Source organism: Arvicola amphibius, chromosome 4, assembly GCF_903992535.2.
Source record: "Arvicola amphibius chromosome 4, mArvAmp1.2, whole genome shotgun sequence".
In the NCBI taxonomy this organism is placed as follows: domain Eukaryota; kingdom Metazoa; phylum Chordata; class Mammalia; order Rodentia; family Cricetidae; genus Arvicola; species Arvicola amphibius.
The window spans coordinates 145077317-145097699 of record NC_052050.1 but is presented as its reverse complement, the minus strand read 5'-3'; the positions used below and the strand labels follow the sequence as shown (position 1 = coordinate 145097699).

General features: G+C 41.0%; 1 protein-coding gene across 1 annotated transcript in view; it reads right to left on the bottom strand.

The window, feature by feature from the left end:
- Positions 1–20321, bottom strand: part of Hook3 (hook microtubule tethering protein 3) — an 82549-nt gene extending 62228 nt beyond the window's left edge. Inside the window, exons 1-2 of the mRNA XM_038326036.1 lie at positions 20064–20321; positions 10480–10565 (exon numbers count right to left, since the gene is read on the bottom strand). Of these exons, the coding sequence (XP_038181964.1) occupies positions 10480–10565; positions 20064–20120 (143 nt within the window). The 5' untranslated portion in view covers positions 20121–20321. The remainder of the gene's footprint in view (positions 1–10479; positions 10566–20063) is intronic.
- Positions 20322–20383: the final 62 nt, after the last annotated feature.

Genomic DNA, 20383 nt, shown 5'->3' with positions numbered 1-20383 from the left:
TTACACTCCCATCAGCAGTGGAGGAGTGTTCCCCTTACTCTGCATCCCCTCCAGCATAAACTATCTTTGGTGTTTTTGATCTTAGCCATTCTGACTAGTGTCGTTTTGATCTGCATTTCCCTGATGGCTAAGGATGTTGAGCGGTTCCTTAAGTGTCTTTCAGCCATTTGCAATTTTTCTGTTGAGAATTCTCTGTTTAGATCTGTACCCCATTTTTTGGTCGAATTATTTGGTAATTTGATGTCTAGTTTGAGTTCTTTATATATTTTGGAAATCAGTCCTCTGTCTGATGTGGGGTTGGTGAAGATCTTTTCCTATTCTGTAGACTGCCATTTTGTCTTGTTGACCATGACTTTTCTCTTACAGAAGCATCTCAGTTTTAATAGGTCCCATTTATTAACTGTTGCTCTCAGTGTCTGTGCTACTGGTGTTATATTTATGAGGTAATCTCCTGTGCCCATGCGTTCAAGGCTACTTCCCACTTTCTCTTCAATGAGGTTCACTGTGGCTGGATTTATGTTGAGGAATGACATCCTTTTAAAAAGACATGCTATCTCAAGGATTTATATAGGCAAATATAGTCAAACAAGGGCAGACCCTAAATATACACATCCTTACTTTTCCTTGGAAATCCTCCTACACTTGTATTTCGAAGAAAAGCCAACCAACCAACAAACAAAAAAACTACCCAAACTTCTCAAACTCAGCATGAGTACCACTTTAAGCTTCTCTGATTGAAGCTCTAAGAAATGATTTGTCCAAGACCACAATGGAATGTCTGTCCTGGTCTAGTAAATGTTAAGTTCAAGATCTTTCCATAGCACAACTGCATCTATTCAACCAAAACACAGAAGACTGGGACAGAAATGTTAGTGGGGGAAGGGAGCAATCTACATTTCAATTTTTTACTGTAATTGAAATTCAATCAGTAATAAATTTTATTTCAGTTAATTTTAAAACAAGCAACTTGCTACTTAGGATTAAAATTTTTGTCACAAAAATAAATGTACTTAGGCCAGCCTGGTCTACAAGGGATAGATCCAGGACAGGCTCTAGAAACTACAAGGAAACCCTGTCTCGAAAAAAAAAAATTAGAAAAAAAAATAATAAATGTACTTATTTAGGCAATAATTATATATAAAAGTTATAAATGAGATCTATCAAAATCATTTTGAACTTATATTTAAATTAACTTGTCTATTCATCTTTTTTAAAATTATTTTTCTTATTTGATAATGGGTGTGTGTATGTGAATGAGTGTACACAAAGAGGTAAGAAGACGGCAGTAGATCACCTCAAGCTAGAGTTATAGGCAACTGTGAACCATCTGATATGGTGCTGGGAATTGTAGTTGGTCCTCTGGAAGAGCAGGAAGCACACTTAACTGCTTAGTCATCTCTCCAGGCTCCTAATTCATCTGCTTTTTCTTTTTTAAAGAGGATCTCACTGTAGCCTTGGCTGGCCTGAAACTCTGAATGCAGGCCAGGCTATCCTCTAACTTAGAGAGATCCACCTGCCTCTGCCTCTCGAGTGCTGGGATTAAAACCATGCACCACAACACCCAGCCATTTATCCACTTTTAAAAACTAGTTAAGAAACAGTTCCCATATAATTTATTTATTCATTTAGATTACATGAATCACTTCAGAATGCAATACTGAGAGTTGCACAACCATCACCATATGTTAAAGCTTCAGTGTCATCACAGAAAAGGAAGCTTAGTGATGGAGATGGCTCAGTGGGTAAAAGTGTTTGTTGTACAGCAGTGATGGCCTGCGTTTGGATCCCTGGGTCCCACATAAAAGCCAGGAGTAGAGGCATGTGTCTAACCCAAGCATCTAGGGAGCAGGGTCCATGGGGGAAGGGGTTTAGTGTGGCGGGAGGATGGAGACAGGTGGATCCCTTGATTGAAACGGTAAGCTTCAGAATAAAATATTATGAGACTCCCTGTCTCAAAAACCAAGGCATCAGTTATCAAGGTCTGACATCCGATGTCAACCTTTAGATGATGATCTGTACATCTACGGAGCAAGAGACCCACATACACAAGAGAAAGAGAAAATAAGATTCACCTTGTATCTACTAGCTGTCTTTCTCATTTTTTTTATTTTTCTACTTCTGGAAATTACTAATTTCTTTGTTCTTTGCCCTGAACATTTTAATGAGCAAAGCAGTAAACCATATGATTATTTATGTCCGACTTCTCTCAAGTATGATTCTAAGGTTTTCCTGTAATGTAACATGTATCAGGACTTGACTTCTTTATGGACGGACACACACACACACACACACACACACACACACACACACACACACACGGCTAAGCACCACCACATAGTATGTCCGTCCACAGTCAGCTACAATATTGGTATGGTCTACTTTGTTTATACAGATGCATTTCTTACAAACTATCTCTTTGATAAGTGACTACTACAGTATGTTTACCCACTCTTTTAAATAAAAAAAGATAAATATTTGGATTGTGTTTACTCGGAGCTATGATCAATAAAGATGCTTAACAGTCATGTTCCAGCTTTCCTATGGACACGGTTCATTTGGGGTGGAATTGCCAGGTCACATAACTCTGTTTAACATAGAGCTTGTCTGTGATGGTTCATGACTTCACTTTAAAAATTGTGTGTGTGTGTGTGTGTGTGTGCGCGCGCGCGGGCATGCACGCGTGCACATGTGTGCACATGCAGGTGCCCATGGAGACCAGAGGAGGGAACTGGATCCTCAGGTGCTGGATACAGTTTTATACTGCACAACATGAGCTTTAGGAACTGAACCCTGGTCCTCCGCAAGCACAGCAAGCACTGCTGACCAAGGAATCATCCCACTAGTCACCATTTCATTTTCTTTTTAAATATATTTTTTATTATGGGGGGGGTCCTCTTTCCCTCTCAGCGCCATGAGTATGAACAGAGAGAGGCCTCCAGGAGACAGAATTTAGTCAATCAGCTCAACTTTATTCCAAAGTATAAGGAATATCCAGGATTGGGGAGCCTGGGGAGAAACAGTTATTTGCATTAAATGGCACGCTCCTATCATAAGGCTCCTAGCACAAGTCTTAGTTATCATATGTGCACCAAGGGGGCCTTCTAGCAGAGATCTGTCAGGGTTCAAGCTAAAGATAAGTCAGGAATCTGGAGTAGAGACAGGCATCTGGTTTAGATAAGGTCAGTCCTTCAGGTCCAGGGACAGTCTCTGGATAAGGGCAGGTAGAGGCAGGAAGTTCTGCTGGAGGGAGGGAGCCCTATGCTGCCAAGTTGTTGAGATAAGGTGCCAGGCCAAGGGGAGACTGCAACCTCTACCAGTCAGCAAAAATCTTCCAGCATTTTATGGATATGAACATTTGTCTCAATTGCGTAAGTGTACCATGAGGATGCCTGGTGCCCTGAGAAGCTAGAAGATATTAAATCCCCTGGAACTGGGGTTTCAGATGGCTTTGAGCCATCATGTAGGTTCCGGGAACTGAACCCCCCAGGTACTCTGCAAGAGCAGTGAATGCTCTTAACCCTTAAGCCACTTTTCCAGCCCTTTCTTCTCACTTTCTTGATGGCATATTGTATGTAACAAAGGTTCTTAAGTTTGATGATGAAGTTCAATTTATCTAGCTTGTACTTATGACATTTTTATCTAGGACATTTCTGCCAAAGTCACAAAGACTTATTCCTTTAAAAAAAATTTCCCTTTTTGTAGTTTTAGCTCTTATACTCGGGTCTCTGATCCACTTATATAAAGTAGAAGAGAGCTAACTTCATTAATTGGAATGTGGACATTGATATTCCTTTATTCTTTTAAGTTTAAGTTAGTTGTTCTAGGCAAAGTTTTCTACACCAAAAGAAAACAGTTTAGATAAGATCATGCAAAAAAAAGAGGTGTGCATTAGTACTTAAAGGATGACTGGGCCTCACAAATACTGGAATAACAATCTAGACTGTTTTCTTCTATATTTTTTCCATCTACACCATTTTATCTCTGTGGACCAGCCTCTTCCTGTTTCTCCCAATACAAAGCTGGAAACAACTATAGATATGTTCTAAGTCTTTACAATTTCTAATTAAGACTGGCTGTTACTGACTCATAAAAGCCCAGCAAGCTGCAGCCAAAGTCTATTTTCATCCTTGATCCTATTACATGTGGTTAAAAAGAGAAATGGCCACAAGTAGGACACAAACATCATTGGAGAAAGCAGCATAGCACCTGTCAGAGAGAAGTGAGCTCTCAGAGAAGTAGACTTCCAAGAACTGGGTAGACATGTCCCCCCTGCAAGCATTCTCCAAGAACTGGGTAGACATGTCCCTCCTGCAAGCATTCTTTTTACTTAAAATCTCTTAGAAAACAGACAATGCAAAGAAAACAAAGGGGATTCTAGTATAACAGCAAAAATTTATTATAAAGATCAATTCAGATATTGAAAAAATTTTAATATTTTTTTAATTTTTTTATTATTTTTTTCTTCCTCAGTTTTTTATTAAAAATTTCCATCTCCTCCCCTCCTCCTCCTCCTTCTTCCCTTCCCTCCCTTCCACCCATACCCCCACTCCCTCCCTCTCCAGGCCAAAGAGTCATCAGGGTTCCCTTCACTATGTTAAGTCCACGGTCCTCCCAACTCCCCCCAGGTCCAGGAAGGTGAGCAACCAAACTGACAAGGCTCACACAGAGCCCATCCATGCCGTAGCAGTTAAATCACCTGAAAGGTATGATTATTGGTAGTAAAGTATTAATCTTTCATAGTCTGATGCTCTTTGCATCATTTCAGAATCCAAAGACTCTATTAGCTTTAGAATTGTGAATATAACTGTGTTCCTGAAGGCCAAGGGATGGATGAGAGTAATGTAGAGAAGAGGGTATTGATCATAGGAGGCAATACCTAGATACACGTGGCCCTCTTTGGTGAAGACACCACATGATATGGCATGCAGCATACACCTAACATCTTAAAGGGATAGTGCCTGAATTAGCTGAAGGAAATGGTGTGTATGGAGCTCTGCTGGAGATCTGAGGGAAATTCTGTCCATAGTGTGAGCTTTCAGAGCAGATAAAACCGATGTGAAAATTAATTTGATACCAAAAACTTCGCAACTTCATCATAATGTGGTTTCACAAAGTCCTAAAGAAAATATGTATTTGCTTTCCACAGCTTTCTAGAACTTTTTGACATGTGATTTTCTTGAGATCTGTGAAACTGTATATGTTGAAGGGTATTTATTAATTTTACTTTTTTTTCAAGACAGGGTTAGTTTAAGGAAAACCTGGGCTACATAAACTTGATCCAGTCTAAAAGAGAAACAGAGCTCACACAAAGGTGATCCCAGCACTTGGGATTCCATACCTTTAATCCCTGCACTAGGGAGGTGGAGACAGGCATGGTATGGCTGGGTGGAGAGAGGAATATAAGGTGGGAGGAGACAGGAGCTCAGTGCAGTCTGAGGACAGGATCGCCCTTTTGGTCTGAGGATTTGATAGAGGTAAAAGGTCTCTCTAGTGGCTGGCTGCACTGCTTCTCTGATCTCTGAGTTTTCACCCCTAATATCTGATTCAGGTTTTTATTATTAAAAACAACTAGAATTTGTGTTACATGTATCTATATAAAGTTGTTAGAATGATCTGACTATTTTGGTGACATGCAGATCACAAGTAATGACTCAGAGTATGCCAGTGTCAATTAAACATAGCAATTAAGACATCTATATAATTATTTTTGCTATATTATCTAACTAAATACTCACTGGCCAGTAAAACAAGCCTTCCAACAGATGGTTTAACAAGACTTGAGGACTCCTTCAAGGAGCACAAGTCAGAAAACCTACTCTAGAAAACACAGACATATTTCATTTTGTTTACTTTTAAATGAAGCCTAAAAATTTTTGTGAGGCTGTCTTTACTAGAACCTGTGTAAAATAACTCATGATTCTAATAGAAATAGAAAAATTACTTTGATCTTGAAATAATCCCTTAGGTAGGCTAATCAGAGCTAAGTATTCTGGAGATTGTGGTCTAGTGCTGTGTGTTTGGATTTAGTGTGAAAACAGTTATTACAACGAAATGGAAGGAACGTCTCCTTGCCAAGCTTGTTCTTAGAATGTCAAACAACAAACAGCTTCTACCTTGGCAATCATAGGGTAGCAGTCAAGGCGTTCATAAGGAAGATGTGGGCGTGTGGTGTGCCAAAGAAAGCACTGCATGTTACTAACATATGAGAGCTGAAGGCAGGTCAGACTTTCTGGTTTGTCTTTAAACAAGCCAATGTAAACACCAAGTTCAACAGTTGCATTTTAGGTATGATCATTTAACACACTCAAGTGGTTACACTGGAAGTAGTTTCTTCTTGTTTTATAAAGGCTGAATTTTACTTAAAACAGTTATCTGATTTTTTTTAACACTTTAAAAGTAAAAAATGTATGAGGGTCAATGAGCAGGCTGAGTAAAGTGTTTGCTATAGTAGTCTGACAACCAGAGTTCAATCTCCAGACCCCAAGATAGGCGAGAACAGACTCCCCAAAGCTGCCCTCTGACCTCTACATGTGCACTATGCTATATATGTGACATACTGCATATGTACACATACACATACACATACACACGCACAAAATGAATTATTAAAAAGGTAAAGTATACAGTTGTTAATTTATTAATGTCATAGAAGTATCTTAATTCTCATGAGGAAAAATGAATTTATTAAAAAATCTAGCAGAGCCGGGCGGTGGTGGCGCACGCCTTTAATCCCAGCACTCGGGAGGCAGAGGCAGGCGGATCTCTGTGAGTTCGAGACCAGCCTGGTCTACAAGAGCTAGGTCCAGGACAGGCTCCAAAGCCACAGAGAAACCCTGTCTCGAAAAACCAAAAGAAAAAAAAAATCTAGCAGACTTTGTAATTTTAATTAAGATAAAATTTTGTTGAAAAAAATTTAAAAAGCAAACTGAGCTGGTGATATGATTCAGCAGTTCAGAATGCTTACTGCTTTATCAGAGTTTGCATTCCAGCATCCCTATCAGGCAGATGTGGAGTTAAACCTATTACTCCAGCTTCAAAGGACCTTAAGCCTGCTTCTAGGTATCTGTATCCACCACCACCCCCACACGTGCGCATAAAGAAAATAAACCTTAAATAAAAAAAAAATAACAAATGCTGGCAAAGATATGGACAAAAGGGAACCTTTACACATTGCGGGTGGATAAACTAGTATAGTCACTATTAAAATCAGCACACAGGTTTCTCAAAAACCTAAAAATAGATCTCCCATATGACCCAGACATAGTACCCTAGGGATTTACCCAAAGAACTCATATCAATACATCACAGAGATAATTTTACGTCAATGCTTATTACAACACTACTCAAAATAGCTAAGTTATAGAGCCAACCTTGGTAAAGAAAATGTGCTATACATAAAATGGTTATCCAATCACAAGTGGACAGTCCTGAAAACATATACACAAGTACTATTATACAGACCGAGCAAGATGAATATAGATGTGTGTGTATATGTGTGTATCTCTGTGTGTGAGTGTAACAACATTAATGAAAAAGGCTATTTATTTGAAAAAGAACAAGGAGTCATTTATGGGAAGGTCTGGAGGTAGGATTTGAAAGAGAAATGGATGTAATTATATTATGACTTAAAAAATAAAAGAAAAAATTACACTTGCAATATCTAAAAAAAAGAAAGTGTGGTGTATTTACACAATGGAATTGTTTTTCAGCATAACGATAATGGAGTCATATCCTTTATAGCAAATGGATATAACTAGAGAAAATTAATTAAGTCAACATCAGAAAGACAAATAAATATATTTCTTTTCTTTGGACATTGACACATACTAAAATCATGTACACGGTGCATGAAAGTACAAGTAAAACTGTCTATGGAATAATGGGGGGCAGCAGTGAGAACAGGACAAAAGGCACGAGGGCAGGGACACATTCAGTGTGTACGTAACAGTGCACCACACACAAGGAATATGCGCAATGAAAATAAAATATAAACAGAAGGCAAAAGGAATTTAAATTCAGATCAGGGCAAAGTATTAACTAAGCATTTGCATGTAGGCACATCAAGAACCACAGGTTTTGCCAGGTGTGGTGGCACGGTTTTTAATTCCAGCACTCAGGAAGGAGAGGCTGGCAGATCTCTGGAGTTCAAGGCCAGCCTGACCTGTATATCAAATTCCAGGACTGCTGGGGCTATGTAAAAAAAAGATATCCTGTTTCAAACAAAACAAATGAGTAAACAAATCACACATTTCACAGAAGAAACCATCAAATTCTAATTTTTGTTTTGTTTTGTGTTTTTTGAGACAGGGTTTCTCTGTACCACTGGAGCCTGTCCTGGAACTAGCTCTTATAGACTATGCTGGCCTAGAACTCACGGAGATCCGCATGTCTCTGCCTCCCGAGTGCTGGGATTAAAGGTGTGTGCCACCATCGCAGGCTCAATTCTAATTCTTACTGCTATATTTTTTAAGAACTAGAAGCAGAGCTGTCCAGGTTTCAAACGAACCATTCTGAGTTCCATTAAAAAAAGAAAAGAAAAAAAAAGTGTTGTCTATGGCATGAAAAAAGATGTATACATGCTAAACTATGGAAGAAAGTAAAAACTGTATTTTTCAAACATATGTACCCATTCTAAGCACACAAAGGTTTTCGGAAACATTTTAGCTACTTCTCACATGTACAAATCATTTTAATTACAGGAAGGTAGAAATAGCAAGCATTTATTTAAAGATGATACTGAGTTTCAACAGAACTAGAGAAAAATCCCACATAGTCATACATAAATCTTTTGTTAAAAACTGACAAGTACTCAGGGCTTCAAAGTATAAAACCATCTAAAAATTATGCCAAACCCAATTCACACATAATATTCTAAATATAAAAAAAAATCCCTGGACCAGGCATGATGGGCATATCTTTATTCCTAGCATTCAGGAAGCAGAAACAAGGCAGATAGCAAAACCTTGTCTTAAGAAAAAAAAAAAATCCTAGATCAAAAGTTGATAGTGATTTTTATATCATTATGCTTTCAAAGTAAGCAGCTAAAAAGAACCAGATAAAAGTTGCACATACCTCAAATAAACATTTCATTCGTTCAGTCACAAGCACCCACAATAACAGATTGAATCTGAGAAAGATATCTGATTCTTTGAAACTAATAAGAATGAGCCAGGAAGTGATGGTTCATACCTTTAATTCCAGCACTCAGGAAAGAGAGGCAGACAGATCTCTGAGTTCAAGGCCAGCCCGGTCTACAGAGCGAGTTCCAGGATAGCCAGGGCTACACAGAGAAATCTTGTCTCAAAAAGCAAAATAAAATAAACAAACAAAAAGAAACTGTAAAGAATGGTAAATTTCATACGATTCAATAAAAAATTATGTATCTTAGTTGCTAAGATGCAAGAAAGAAAATAAGCTTCCTGACTCTTCATAGATTTTAACAAATGTAGATAGTGTGTTTCCAGGACAGAGGAGGTCATAATCAAATACACATAAGGTACTACATAGTTCAGAGAATAATAATACAGAAAGTATAGGGAACAGAGCATGTATGACAATGGCTATATCAATCACACTGTTGGTCAGGGAAGAGCTCAGTGCTAAGATTAGAGTGGTATTCTACCAGAGACAGCATTCTCAAGTTGTCCTATAATGGCTAAATCTGGTTATCAACCTCAATTAGAATAACAACCACTGCCCTAAGTAAACTTGCTGCCAATCTATACCTAAGTACATGCCATCAAAATTCTCATTGCTGCTTACAGTTGTCATTCCACATGCAACTCAAGTTTATATAAACTTTTTGTTATAGTTCAGATCTGAAATGATCCCCAAAGGTGCATGGTGGTTTGTGACTTGTAACTGTTAAGATGGTGGATCCTTTATGGAGTAAGGCCTCTGTAAGAGGAAGCTAGATTACTGAAGGCTCACCCTTGAAGGAACTTCATAGGGCCTCTACAACATCCTGTCTTGCTTCTTCTTCTTTTAAAATGTACTTTATCATCATACATTTTGTTTGAATTTATGTATGTATACTATATGCATGCCTGGTGCCTGGAGGCCAGAAGGGGCACTAGATCCCCGGGACCTGGAGTTACCAATGGCTGTGAGTCACCACGTGGGAGTTGGGAACCAAAGCTGAGTCCTAAGCACTAAGCCATCGCTCCAGCCTGATTTGCTTCTTGACTTCTGTGAGGAAAGCTGATTCTCCTACCAATGCTTGCAACATGGTACTGCTTTGCCAGAGGCCCAAGAGCAATGGGACAATGATCAAGGGCTGAAATATCCAAAACTATAAACCAAAAATAAACCTTTCATATGAATAGATCATCTTAGATATCTGTCAATGATAGAAAACCAAAAGACAGACAGACAGACAGAAAGAAAACCAAATCTCATACTTTAACTTTTTAAATCCTTTTCAATTCAAGAAAGGTTTATATGTAAGACCATAAAAAAAGACAAGCAATTTATTCTTACATCTTTTGAAGAACCTGGGACATCACCACCCCATTCGTTAAATCTTCCACGGTCTGGCATGGTGTATCCACGTTAAAGGTCTGGATCTGAAGGAAGAAAAGATCCAATGGTTAACTATATTAAGATTTCTTAGGGTTTGTGTTTGTGTGTGTGTGTGTGTGTCTGTGTTGTGCATGCACATGTGTGTATGATTATTTCATAATGAGATAAAAATTTTAATAATCATAATTTTTCCCATATAAGCAAAAGAGAAGTTGTAGTAGATACTGGCCAACTTCTCATCACACTACTCACAGACAGTCTAAAAAGATGATGGTGACTTCAGCCCCTCTAACAGTGATGACTGACTCAAGCCTAATAAGGGCCCAAACAGTATGGACCAATGTGCATGTGTGAGTGCAGGTGTGTCACAGTACACATGTGGCATCAGAGGACAACTTGTGGGAGCTGGTTTTCTCCTTCTACCAGGTGGGTCCAACATGACCCTTGAATGAGGCTTGGTAACAGACACCTTTATTGACTGAGCCATCTCATCACCCAGATATAAGTCTTAAGTGTTATGTAAGGGACAACAGAAGACAAGAGAGGAAGGATTCAAAGAACTAAGTATTTGAGATAAATTTTAACCACTGAACTTAAAAATATGAGATTTCCTATTATAAAGAATAATTTATTTTTAAGCCTAGTCAGGTTGAGACTTCTGAGACTCAAAGGCAAAAATATTTTATATGGATATAGAATTCATATTTATCATCATTAGGTTGGATACTCAATTCATTCCAATTTCAAATATATACTGAATCACAACTAACTTTGTACTGATTAAGAGAAATTTAAGAAATGAACCCAAAAAGGGCCTAAGGCCACACACCTATAATTCTAGGACTTGGAAAGTAGAGGCAGAAATTCAGGGGATCAAGGCCATCTGAGACCATAAAAGAAATACAGCCAACAGTTATCAGCCAACTGACAAACTGGCAGTCCAACCTGGGTTTAAAAGGAAGTAAGTCAATGAGGATAAACACATGAAGGACATCCTGATACAGATCTTTTAATTTGGTGGAAATATTGTGGGATGTGTGGACACCGATTTCAATTGAGAAGATATGTTGTAGGAATGAAAAGAAGCCTGGTATAGATAGGTGGAAATTATGGGAAGAAAGGAACAGAAAGGAATATAAAACACGTGAAGAACTAAAGAAAGAAGGATCATTAGGCAAGACTCGATAAGCCACATCTGTAATTATCTTAAGAGTAATGGTAGTTTGTAAGAAAATGATTTGAAGCAAGAAAGTGAGATCCAAACTGTACAAACCAAACTGACACAATATGAAGGAAATGCTGGAGGGAAAGAGGCAGGAAAGCCTGCTGCGGCAGTCTGTAACACTGACGAGGTTAAGCCAGATAGCAACAACAGAAAAACTGAGATAACACCCAGGTGAATACCCTTCTTTTTATTTATTGGGTTAGGAAAAAAAAAAAAAAAACGCCAGGTTAAATGGATATTCATTTCTAAATTTTTAAAAATACACATTGCTAAATAAGCCATGAAGAGTAACTGCAACTAAAGCTGGGCACATCCATCTGCCTCTCTGCACCATGCCGTCCATAACCTGAGGGTCTCCTGTAGCCCAGGCTACCCTTCAACCCATTATGTATCAGAGGTCATGGTGACCTTGAGCTCCTGATTCTCCTGCCTCTACTCCCAAGTGCTGAGAGAATTATTAACAGTGCAGTAATAACTTCATATTTTATATAGGGCAGGAGTTGCTCAGATAAAGATGGTTATGGCAGCAGAAGCTGAGGAAGTTGTCACTACTTATAGGAAGCAGTTTTTAGTCAGACAAAATTTTGGGAGATAAGAAGGTCCTAACTTAAATACATACAGAGTTTGGATTTTAAAAAAGTTAGCAAATAAGCCAAGCATGGTAGCATACACTTTTAGTTCCAGTTACTGAGGAGGGTGATGCAAGAGGATTGATTCTAAGTTCAATGCCAGCCCTGAAATATAGTGAGACTCCATGGGAGAGGATGAGGACCAGAAAATGAATGACAGGCACAAATGAAACAAGTAACATCTCAGGTCTGATTTTAAACTTTATTCCACCTGCAGCTGACTCCACACTGGTACATTAAAAAAAATAGTACCCATTTTAATTTTCTAGGTGCTAAATTAGTGGTCCATTTAAAAAGTATCTCTTTTTGTAGGTTTATACATGGAAAAAAAGATGAAACAGTGACAATCACATATCACATCTTAATCGCTTGGTACATCTCAAAATAAGGGGCTTACTGATTAAGTTCAGTGAACACTGCTTGGGATGTCATGAATCAATTCTAATCCTTAATTTTACTACTAATTTATCATATAACCTGGGATATTTTACCTAATCTCTTTTAATATCAGTTTTTTTCCATAAAAAGATTGGGGGGTGGTGTGAGACAATTCTGGATTCTGTCAATTATGTTCTAAATAAAAGCTGATTGGTCAGTAGCCAGGCAGGACAACCAGCCAGGAAGTAGAGGCAGGGCAAGGAGAATAGGAGTATTCTGGGAAGCAGGAAGCTCATTCCTCCGCAGTCCTGTCCAGACACCAAAGAAGCAGTATGTGACCTGCCCTGCTGAAAAAGGTACTGAGCTATGTGGCTAACATAGATAAGAATAATGGGTTAGTATAAGTTATAAGAGTTAACAAGAAGCCTGAGCAAATGGGTCAAGCAGTGTTTTAACGAATACAGTTTCTGTGTGATTATTTCAGGGCTAAGCTAGCCAGGCGGCCAGGGCAACAAGGAGGCCCTCATGTTACAGGGGGGTATTTATATTAGCAGTTTCCAAGTCTAGGTGTACATGATAGTCATCTGTGTAGTAATATTTTATGTTTTAACAAATAAAGCTTGCCTGATGATCAGAGTGCAGAGCTAAGCCACTAGAGTCAGACAGTGGGTACACATACATTTAATCCCAGGACTTGGGAGACAGAGGGATCTGTTAGTTTGAGGCCACCCTGGGCTACAAAAGCTAAGAAAAACAGAGTTCACACAAAGGTGATCCCAGCACTTGGGAATCCCATGCTTTTAATCCTAGCACTAAGGAGGAAGTGGAGACAGGAGTGATATGGCTGGGCAGAGAGAGAAAATATAAGGGGGGGGGGCAGGAGGAGACGAGAGCTAGTGCAGTCTGAGGTTTGTTGGAGAAAGATGGAGTCTGGAGATGCAGTCTGAGGCACCTTTGGTCTGAGCACTGGTAGAGGTAAAAGAACTCTCTAGCGCTGGCCTTTCTGCTTCTCTGATCTTCTCTCTATTTTACTCTGTGTTTTATTATTAAAATCAACTAGAATCCGTGCTACACACCTGGGAAGTTTTCATTTTGGAAACACATTTCTTAGCTCCACCAAATGAATCCTGTATGTTGTATTTAGAAAGCTAGAATTTCTTCTCTATTTTTCTGTCATTCCCCCACTGTGTGTGTGTGTGTGTGTGTGTGTGTGTGTGTGTGAGAGAGAGAGAGAGAGAGAGAGAGAGAGAGAGAGAGAGAGAGAGAGAGAGCATGTGCACACAAATATTGCTGGAGGATTGAACCCAGACCTTACAAATGCTAGGTATAGGTCTACTACTGAGCTATATCTCTACATCTTTTTAAACTGAGATTTCTTTCTTTTCTTATTTCTTTCTCCACTCTCTTTCCTTCTCTACCCCCACCTCTCTCTAGGAGTGTTTCTGCACACTTGTATGTGTACTGTGTGCATGCAGTGCCCTCAGAGGCCATCATATCTCCTAGAACTGGAATTACAGACAACTGTAAACCGCCATGTAGGTGCTAGAAATTGAACCTAGGTCCTCCGGAAGAACAGTCAGCGCTCCTAACTGCTGAACCATCTCTCCTACCCTCTTTTAAATGTCTGAAACAGAATCTTGCTAATAGCTTTGAACTAACTCTGTAGTTTCTACAAACTGTCAATTTGTAATCCTCCTGCCTCAGCCTCCTGAGTAGCTGAGATTACAGCTCTGTGCAAAGAAGTTAATCACTATTAATCTATTTTAACAAATGCATCAAATAATCCTTATGTACCTGGGCACTAGTTTTAGCATCTGGAACCCTCTAAAGTACTACCAAGGTTAAGGAATGTAAGCTCTTATCCATCCTACCCCAGGCTGGGAATGGAACTCAGAGTCTTGTCCATGCAAGGAAAGTGTTCTAGTACTGAGTTAACATTCCTACTCGGGGTTACAAAATCACTCCTGGTCAATCAGAAGAAACAATTCAATAAAGCAAATAGGTTTCTTTCCTTTTTAATTTTTATTTTTTTATTTATTTGAGACAGAGTTTCATGTATCTGAGGCTGGCCTGGAACTCACTATTGAAGACAACGATGACCTTAAACTCTCCAATCCTCCTGCCTCTGCTTCCTGACTGTGAGAATTAGAAGTGGACTGCTGAGATTAAGGGCTTGCACCACCGCCATCTCTGATTACACACGGCTAACCCAAGCTTTGTGCAAGTACTCCACAAACTGGGCGACATGCTCAGTCCAAAGGAAGGAATTCTAAAGAAAGAGTAATTTGACAGACTATGTGTACCCACCCCAGGACTCAGAGCTAATTTTCACTTTGATTTTTAAGATGGAGCTTCTAAATAATTGTTTTCTGTTTTAGCCCTTCAGGTACATAGGTATTTAGGAGAGCTTGAGAATGTTCCCCTCTGCTTTTAGAACTGACAGAGATCTCAACTTATCAGGCCTGAGTTGCGACATTTCAGGATAGTAATACAGTAAAACTGAAAGATAACTGCACTGAACTGTGTTAAAGCATAAATTCTATCTGAAGGGCCACAACCTTTCTTGTAATTTCAAGAAGGTCCAAGAACACATTCCACCCCTCCTCCCGCAAACGCATCAGAAGAGTAAAGCATGAGAATGTGGAATCAGCAATTTTAGGCAGTGCTTCTCTCCAGGAGGGAATTTTTTGCTCCCTAAGAGAGTCTGGAGTAGTGACGTAAGTACTGTTATTTCATAATCAGCAATGCCGCTATTAAATATTCTAAAATGCACACAACAGTGCCCCTAACAATTAGTCCAAAATATCAAACAGTGGTGAGCTTAAAACCTGCTTTAGCGGGGCTGGAGAGATGGCTCAGCGGTTAAGAGCATTGCCTGCTCTTCCTAAGGTCCTGAGTTCAATTCCCAGCAACCACATGGTGGCTAGCAACCATCTGTAATGAGGTCTGGTGCCCTCTTCTGGCCTGCAGGCATACACACAGACAGAATATTGTATACATAATAAATAAATAAATATTAAAAAAAAAGATGTCAGGAAAGAAAAAAAAACCTGCTTTAGCGCAATGGTTCTCAAATGTTGTCTTGAGGTTCCTAACTACACATCACCTGGGACTGTAGCAAAAATGCAAATTTCAGATCCTGTCTCAGACCTAGAAACTCTGGCCCCAAGGCCTAGTAAACTGCTTTGATAAAGGTTCCAGGTAATGCAGGAGAACCACCGCAGGAGCCAGCAACATCTACTCAGACTTTCCCCCAAGGGCTTTAAACCTCTGTACACCAGAAATGTCTTTATTCTCCCATTAGAGGATCAAATCTGTTGGTAGGATGGAGTTAGACAAAGGTGGGAAAACAGAATGGGAGGGATTCTAAATGTTAGTTGCATTTCATAGGCTCCCAAACAAGTGATATGAAAATAAGGACATCTAAAGACTGAGGCGTATCACAGAAGAACCACAGCTATGTTCCTTTCCCACTAGTCTATGTCATTATCTGACTGTATTCTAGATTCTTTCTTTTTAAATATGTTTTAAGACTGAGTATAAGTCTGCGACAGTTTTGCCTGAATGTATGTATGTGCACAAGCATGCCTGGTGCCTGTGGAGGTCAGAAGAGGTTATCGATCCCCTGATCCAGGAATGTGGATGGTTGTGAACCACTGTGTGGGATCTAGGAAACAAATCAGGGTCCTCTGCCAGCACAACAAATGCTAGTAACTGTGGAGCTCTCTCTCCAATCCCTCTAGATTCTTTCTTGTGTTCAGGTTTCTTGGGTAACTAACTGGAATTATATAACTCAGTTGTACAGTACATGCACAAGGCCCCAGCTTTAATCCTCAGCACCGTAAAACAAACAAATTAACTAAGACCAGGAAGAGTGCAATCTTTTCATCCTGATTCAAGCAGAGTTCAAGAAGCTGCGCTTGGGCAGTACCAGATTTGGTTCCCCTCTTTAAGCTGCTAGTCACAGGGAATCCCAAGGGTCCATAAAACAATACAGGTTACTGTCACTGCCCTTGGTTACCCACCAGAACTTGGAAGTAAGACCCTATTGCTAGAGACACTACATTCTTGAGCCACAGGTCGGGGGGGGGGGGGGGCAATCAAGCTGGTGTTGACCTTGAAGCTTACTCCCTACTGGCTAGTTTTCAGAGTGCTGGATGGTGCTATATGGGCTGCTGGGAAAGAAAAACAATCAACAGTCTTACCCAATTGTGAACCCTGCAAATTACAATGACAAACAGACTGGCAAAAATATGCCCACTGGTGCAACAGTGGCATCAGTGTTAAGGGAGTAAGCAATCACCTACTGGTTGGACACAGGGTCACTCCACAAACCAGAATTCATGCTTTGTGTTCTTAACTGGGACAAGAACACGTGGTTGTGTAGGTCACAGACTCTAGGAGACAACTTACTATTATTTTGCCAAATGGACATAGTATCTGCCTTCTAAACACTTATCTTTATACCCACTGAATAGTGCAGCTCTTAACCCACATCGGAGAAGCTTCCTTCTGTAGTAGGGGGTAATTAATGTGGAGACTCACAACTAATCAGAGTGCAGAGAACAGAAACTTGAGTGTTTAACCCTAAATGACACATCTGTGTCACAGTCCCTCTCCTAAGACTCAAGAGATCACTGCGGGGGGAGGGGCAAAAAGACTCTAGATCAGAATTTGTGGAGAACTGCTGGAAATAAAAGTGTTTTCTGGATATGACAGGGATGGCACACTTAAGACTCTACAATGGCTATGCTGTGGCTGTATGCACAAGATCAAGTTGGCCAAAATTCTAAATGAATGAGAATTGGTCATGCTTCTGAGAAGCTACTGGCAGTGCATAGCTGCTGGAGGAGGAAGGGTCAGTCTGTTTCCTCAGGGTGCAGAGCCTAGGTTGTCCACGCTCCAGTAGATGGTCCTATACCCACATATATAACACTAAATGGATTCAATAGGTTAAAAAAAACAGTATATGAGATTGGGAGGGACAAGTGGTGGTGCAATACAGAGCTGGGGGGAGGAGTAAATCTGATCAAACCCAAATAATAAGAAGTGACTCCTCTAAATTATTCAATGCCTTCCACGAAAGGGATATGATACATCTGTGTGCACACTCCACACACAGAAATACTAAAAATTTAAAGCATAAAGTTATTATTGGTAAAAACAAGCAAAGGCTACTGAAATGGTTCAGTGGGTGAGGGTGCCTACGACAGCAGTCTGCTGACTTGCAACCTGAGTTTGTTGCTTGGAAAAACATGGAAGGGGACCGACTCCAAAAGTTGACTCCTGACCTCCATATACATGTGGTGGCAATTGTGCCTATATTCACACATCACAACCACACACATGAATATAGCTTCAGGTTCAGGGGGTAGGAAAAGGAGGTATGGTGTAAATTATATACTGACTGCGTATAAAACATTTTCCATCTTTTTCATGCTAGGAGGTGGTGGCACAGGCCTTTAATCCCAGCACTCAGGAGGCAGAGGTAGGCAGATCTTTATGAGTTTGAGGACAGCCTGGTCTACAGTGCAAGTTCTAGGACAGCCAGGGCTACAAAATGAAACCCTGTCTTACACCAAACCAAACCAAACCAAACCAAACCAAACCTAAACACTTTCCATCTTTTTGAGTCTTCCTGGTTTAAATAGTAACCTGAAAGTTGGCTGAGGCTTAGGTGAGTGTACAACCTATCACCATCCTCTACCTGGAGCACAGCAGTGACGCTTAGCTTTCTGTTTGAAGTTAGAACTTAGAGCATGTTAACTATGCACTATTTAAAACATCCTGAAATTGCAAGAATGCTCTAACACCAAACCAAATCGTAGAACTCTGCATTGTATAGTCTATGTTTCAAAGGACAAAACTGGATTCATGACATACCCAGACTATAAAAAACTTCAACCTGGGTATAGTGATGCAGGCTTATAATCCTAGTACTCAGTAAGCTGAGGCAGGAAGATTGCTGCAAATTCAAGATCATATAGTTCGAGGCCAAAACGGGTTACACAGCAAGATCCTACCTCAAACGCACCCACATCTTTAGGCTCTACCTTAATTACATTTATGACAACCAAGCTAAGTAAACAGTTCCCAAACTCCTCAGCAGTGTCCCTGCACAAAACGGGACAGCTGACTTCCAGAAATCGGACCCTCTAACCCAAGACACTGTTCAATAGAATTTCTTTCGATATTTGCACTTTGCCTTTAAAATGAATAAATGCGGAGGTGAAGAGCAGTACTAGAGCCTTCACTTAGAACGCAGGAGGGCCAATCACCACCAGTCCCCCAATAAGCAAACAAAATTAACACTCGCCATAGTAACCTCTGTCAATAGATCTGTGTTCTTCTAAAAAGGACAGTTAATCTGTTTTAGCCATAAGTAACACGAATGTTCTCAGTGGGATACTTGGTTTATCCCATGGCTCTGCATATGGCTGTACCCACTTCCAACCAGCTTACGCAAAACAGAAACAAACACGGGTTAATCGCCCTGCTACTGAAAAGGGCCGCTTAAGCCATGACTGACTATTGACATTAAAATCCAAAGTATTTACTTTAAGATTCGATAACCTTAACCCTTATCAATTCCAAATTAGAATCTCACGTTGCTTTTAAAAAATGTGTTTCAGTCCCATTACGAATCCCTAAATCCCCTCCCCCGGCTTAAGATTGTTTATCCTGGATTCCTTTTATAAGTAGCATCACATCGTTTACTTTCTAACAGTCAAAAATGCATCTCGCATTTCAAATGTTCTGCCTCTGGGTGATTCTTCATGTTCGGTCTACCCACCCTCTAATGTACTATTTTCCAATGGGCAGGGCTTCATCCCCAAGGGGCTGCGCTCTATCCTGGCTGAACGCTACAACAAAGGCGAGCAGCATCATAACCAGGGGTCCCGAGTGCCTCTACCGGGCGCCCAGGCAGAACCGACGCTTTGGATCACTGGGAGCTCGAGAGCGAAGCGCCAGCGTCTCAGCACGGCAAACAGTCCTAATTACAGTGTCGCCCGCACCCCATCATTAGCCCCCACCGGGCAGGTTTCCTCTCGGACAGCAGCCAACAGCTCGGGCCGGACAAGTTCCTCCTGGACCCTGGGCCCAGCTTGCCCGAGCCTGGCCGCTCCCTGCTGACCCTGACCCGGCCGCGGCTGTAGATGCGGCCCGCACCGGCTCCTCAGCTCCGCCCGTTCCAAGCCCCGGATGTGACGGCAGGTCGCCCCGGGCGCTCGCCCCTCGGGACGAGCACCGGTGTCCGGGAGGGAAAGGTTGCGGAGTTTTCCCACCGGCCCGCTGGCCCCAGCACGTACCCAAGTGAGCAGGCTCTCGCACAGCTCCACCCGCTCCACGGACTCCACGTTAAACATCTTCCTGAGGTGGCCGCAGCGCCTCCCCGACCAACCAGAAGCCGCGGCCGTTCAGCTCGGCTTTGAGTCCCAAAGGTCGGGCAGCCGACCGGCGTCTGGCGAACCTTCTCTTCCGTCCGGCCGCTCCCGAGGCGCGGACGCTGGCAGGAGCTCCGCACTGTCACCAGCCCCTCCTTCCCGTGCTCGGGGACGCGCGCTAGCTTCCTGCGCGCCCCCGGCGCCGCCCGCCCACGCCCTCCTGCGCGAGCGCCGCCACGCGCGAG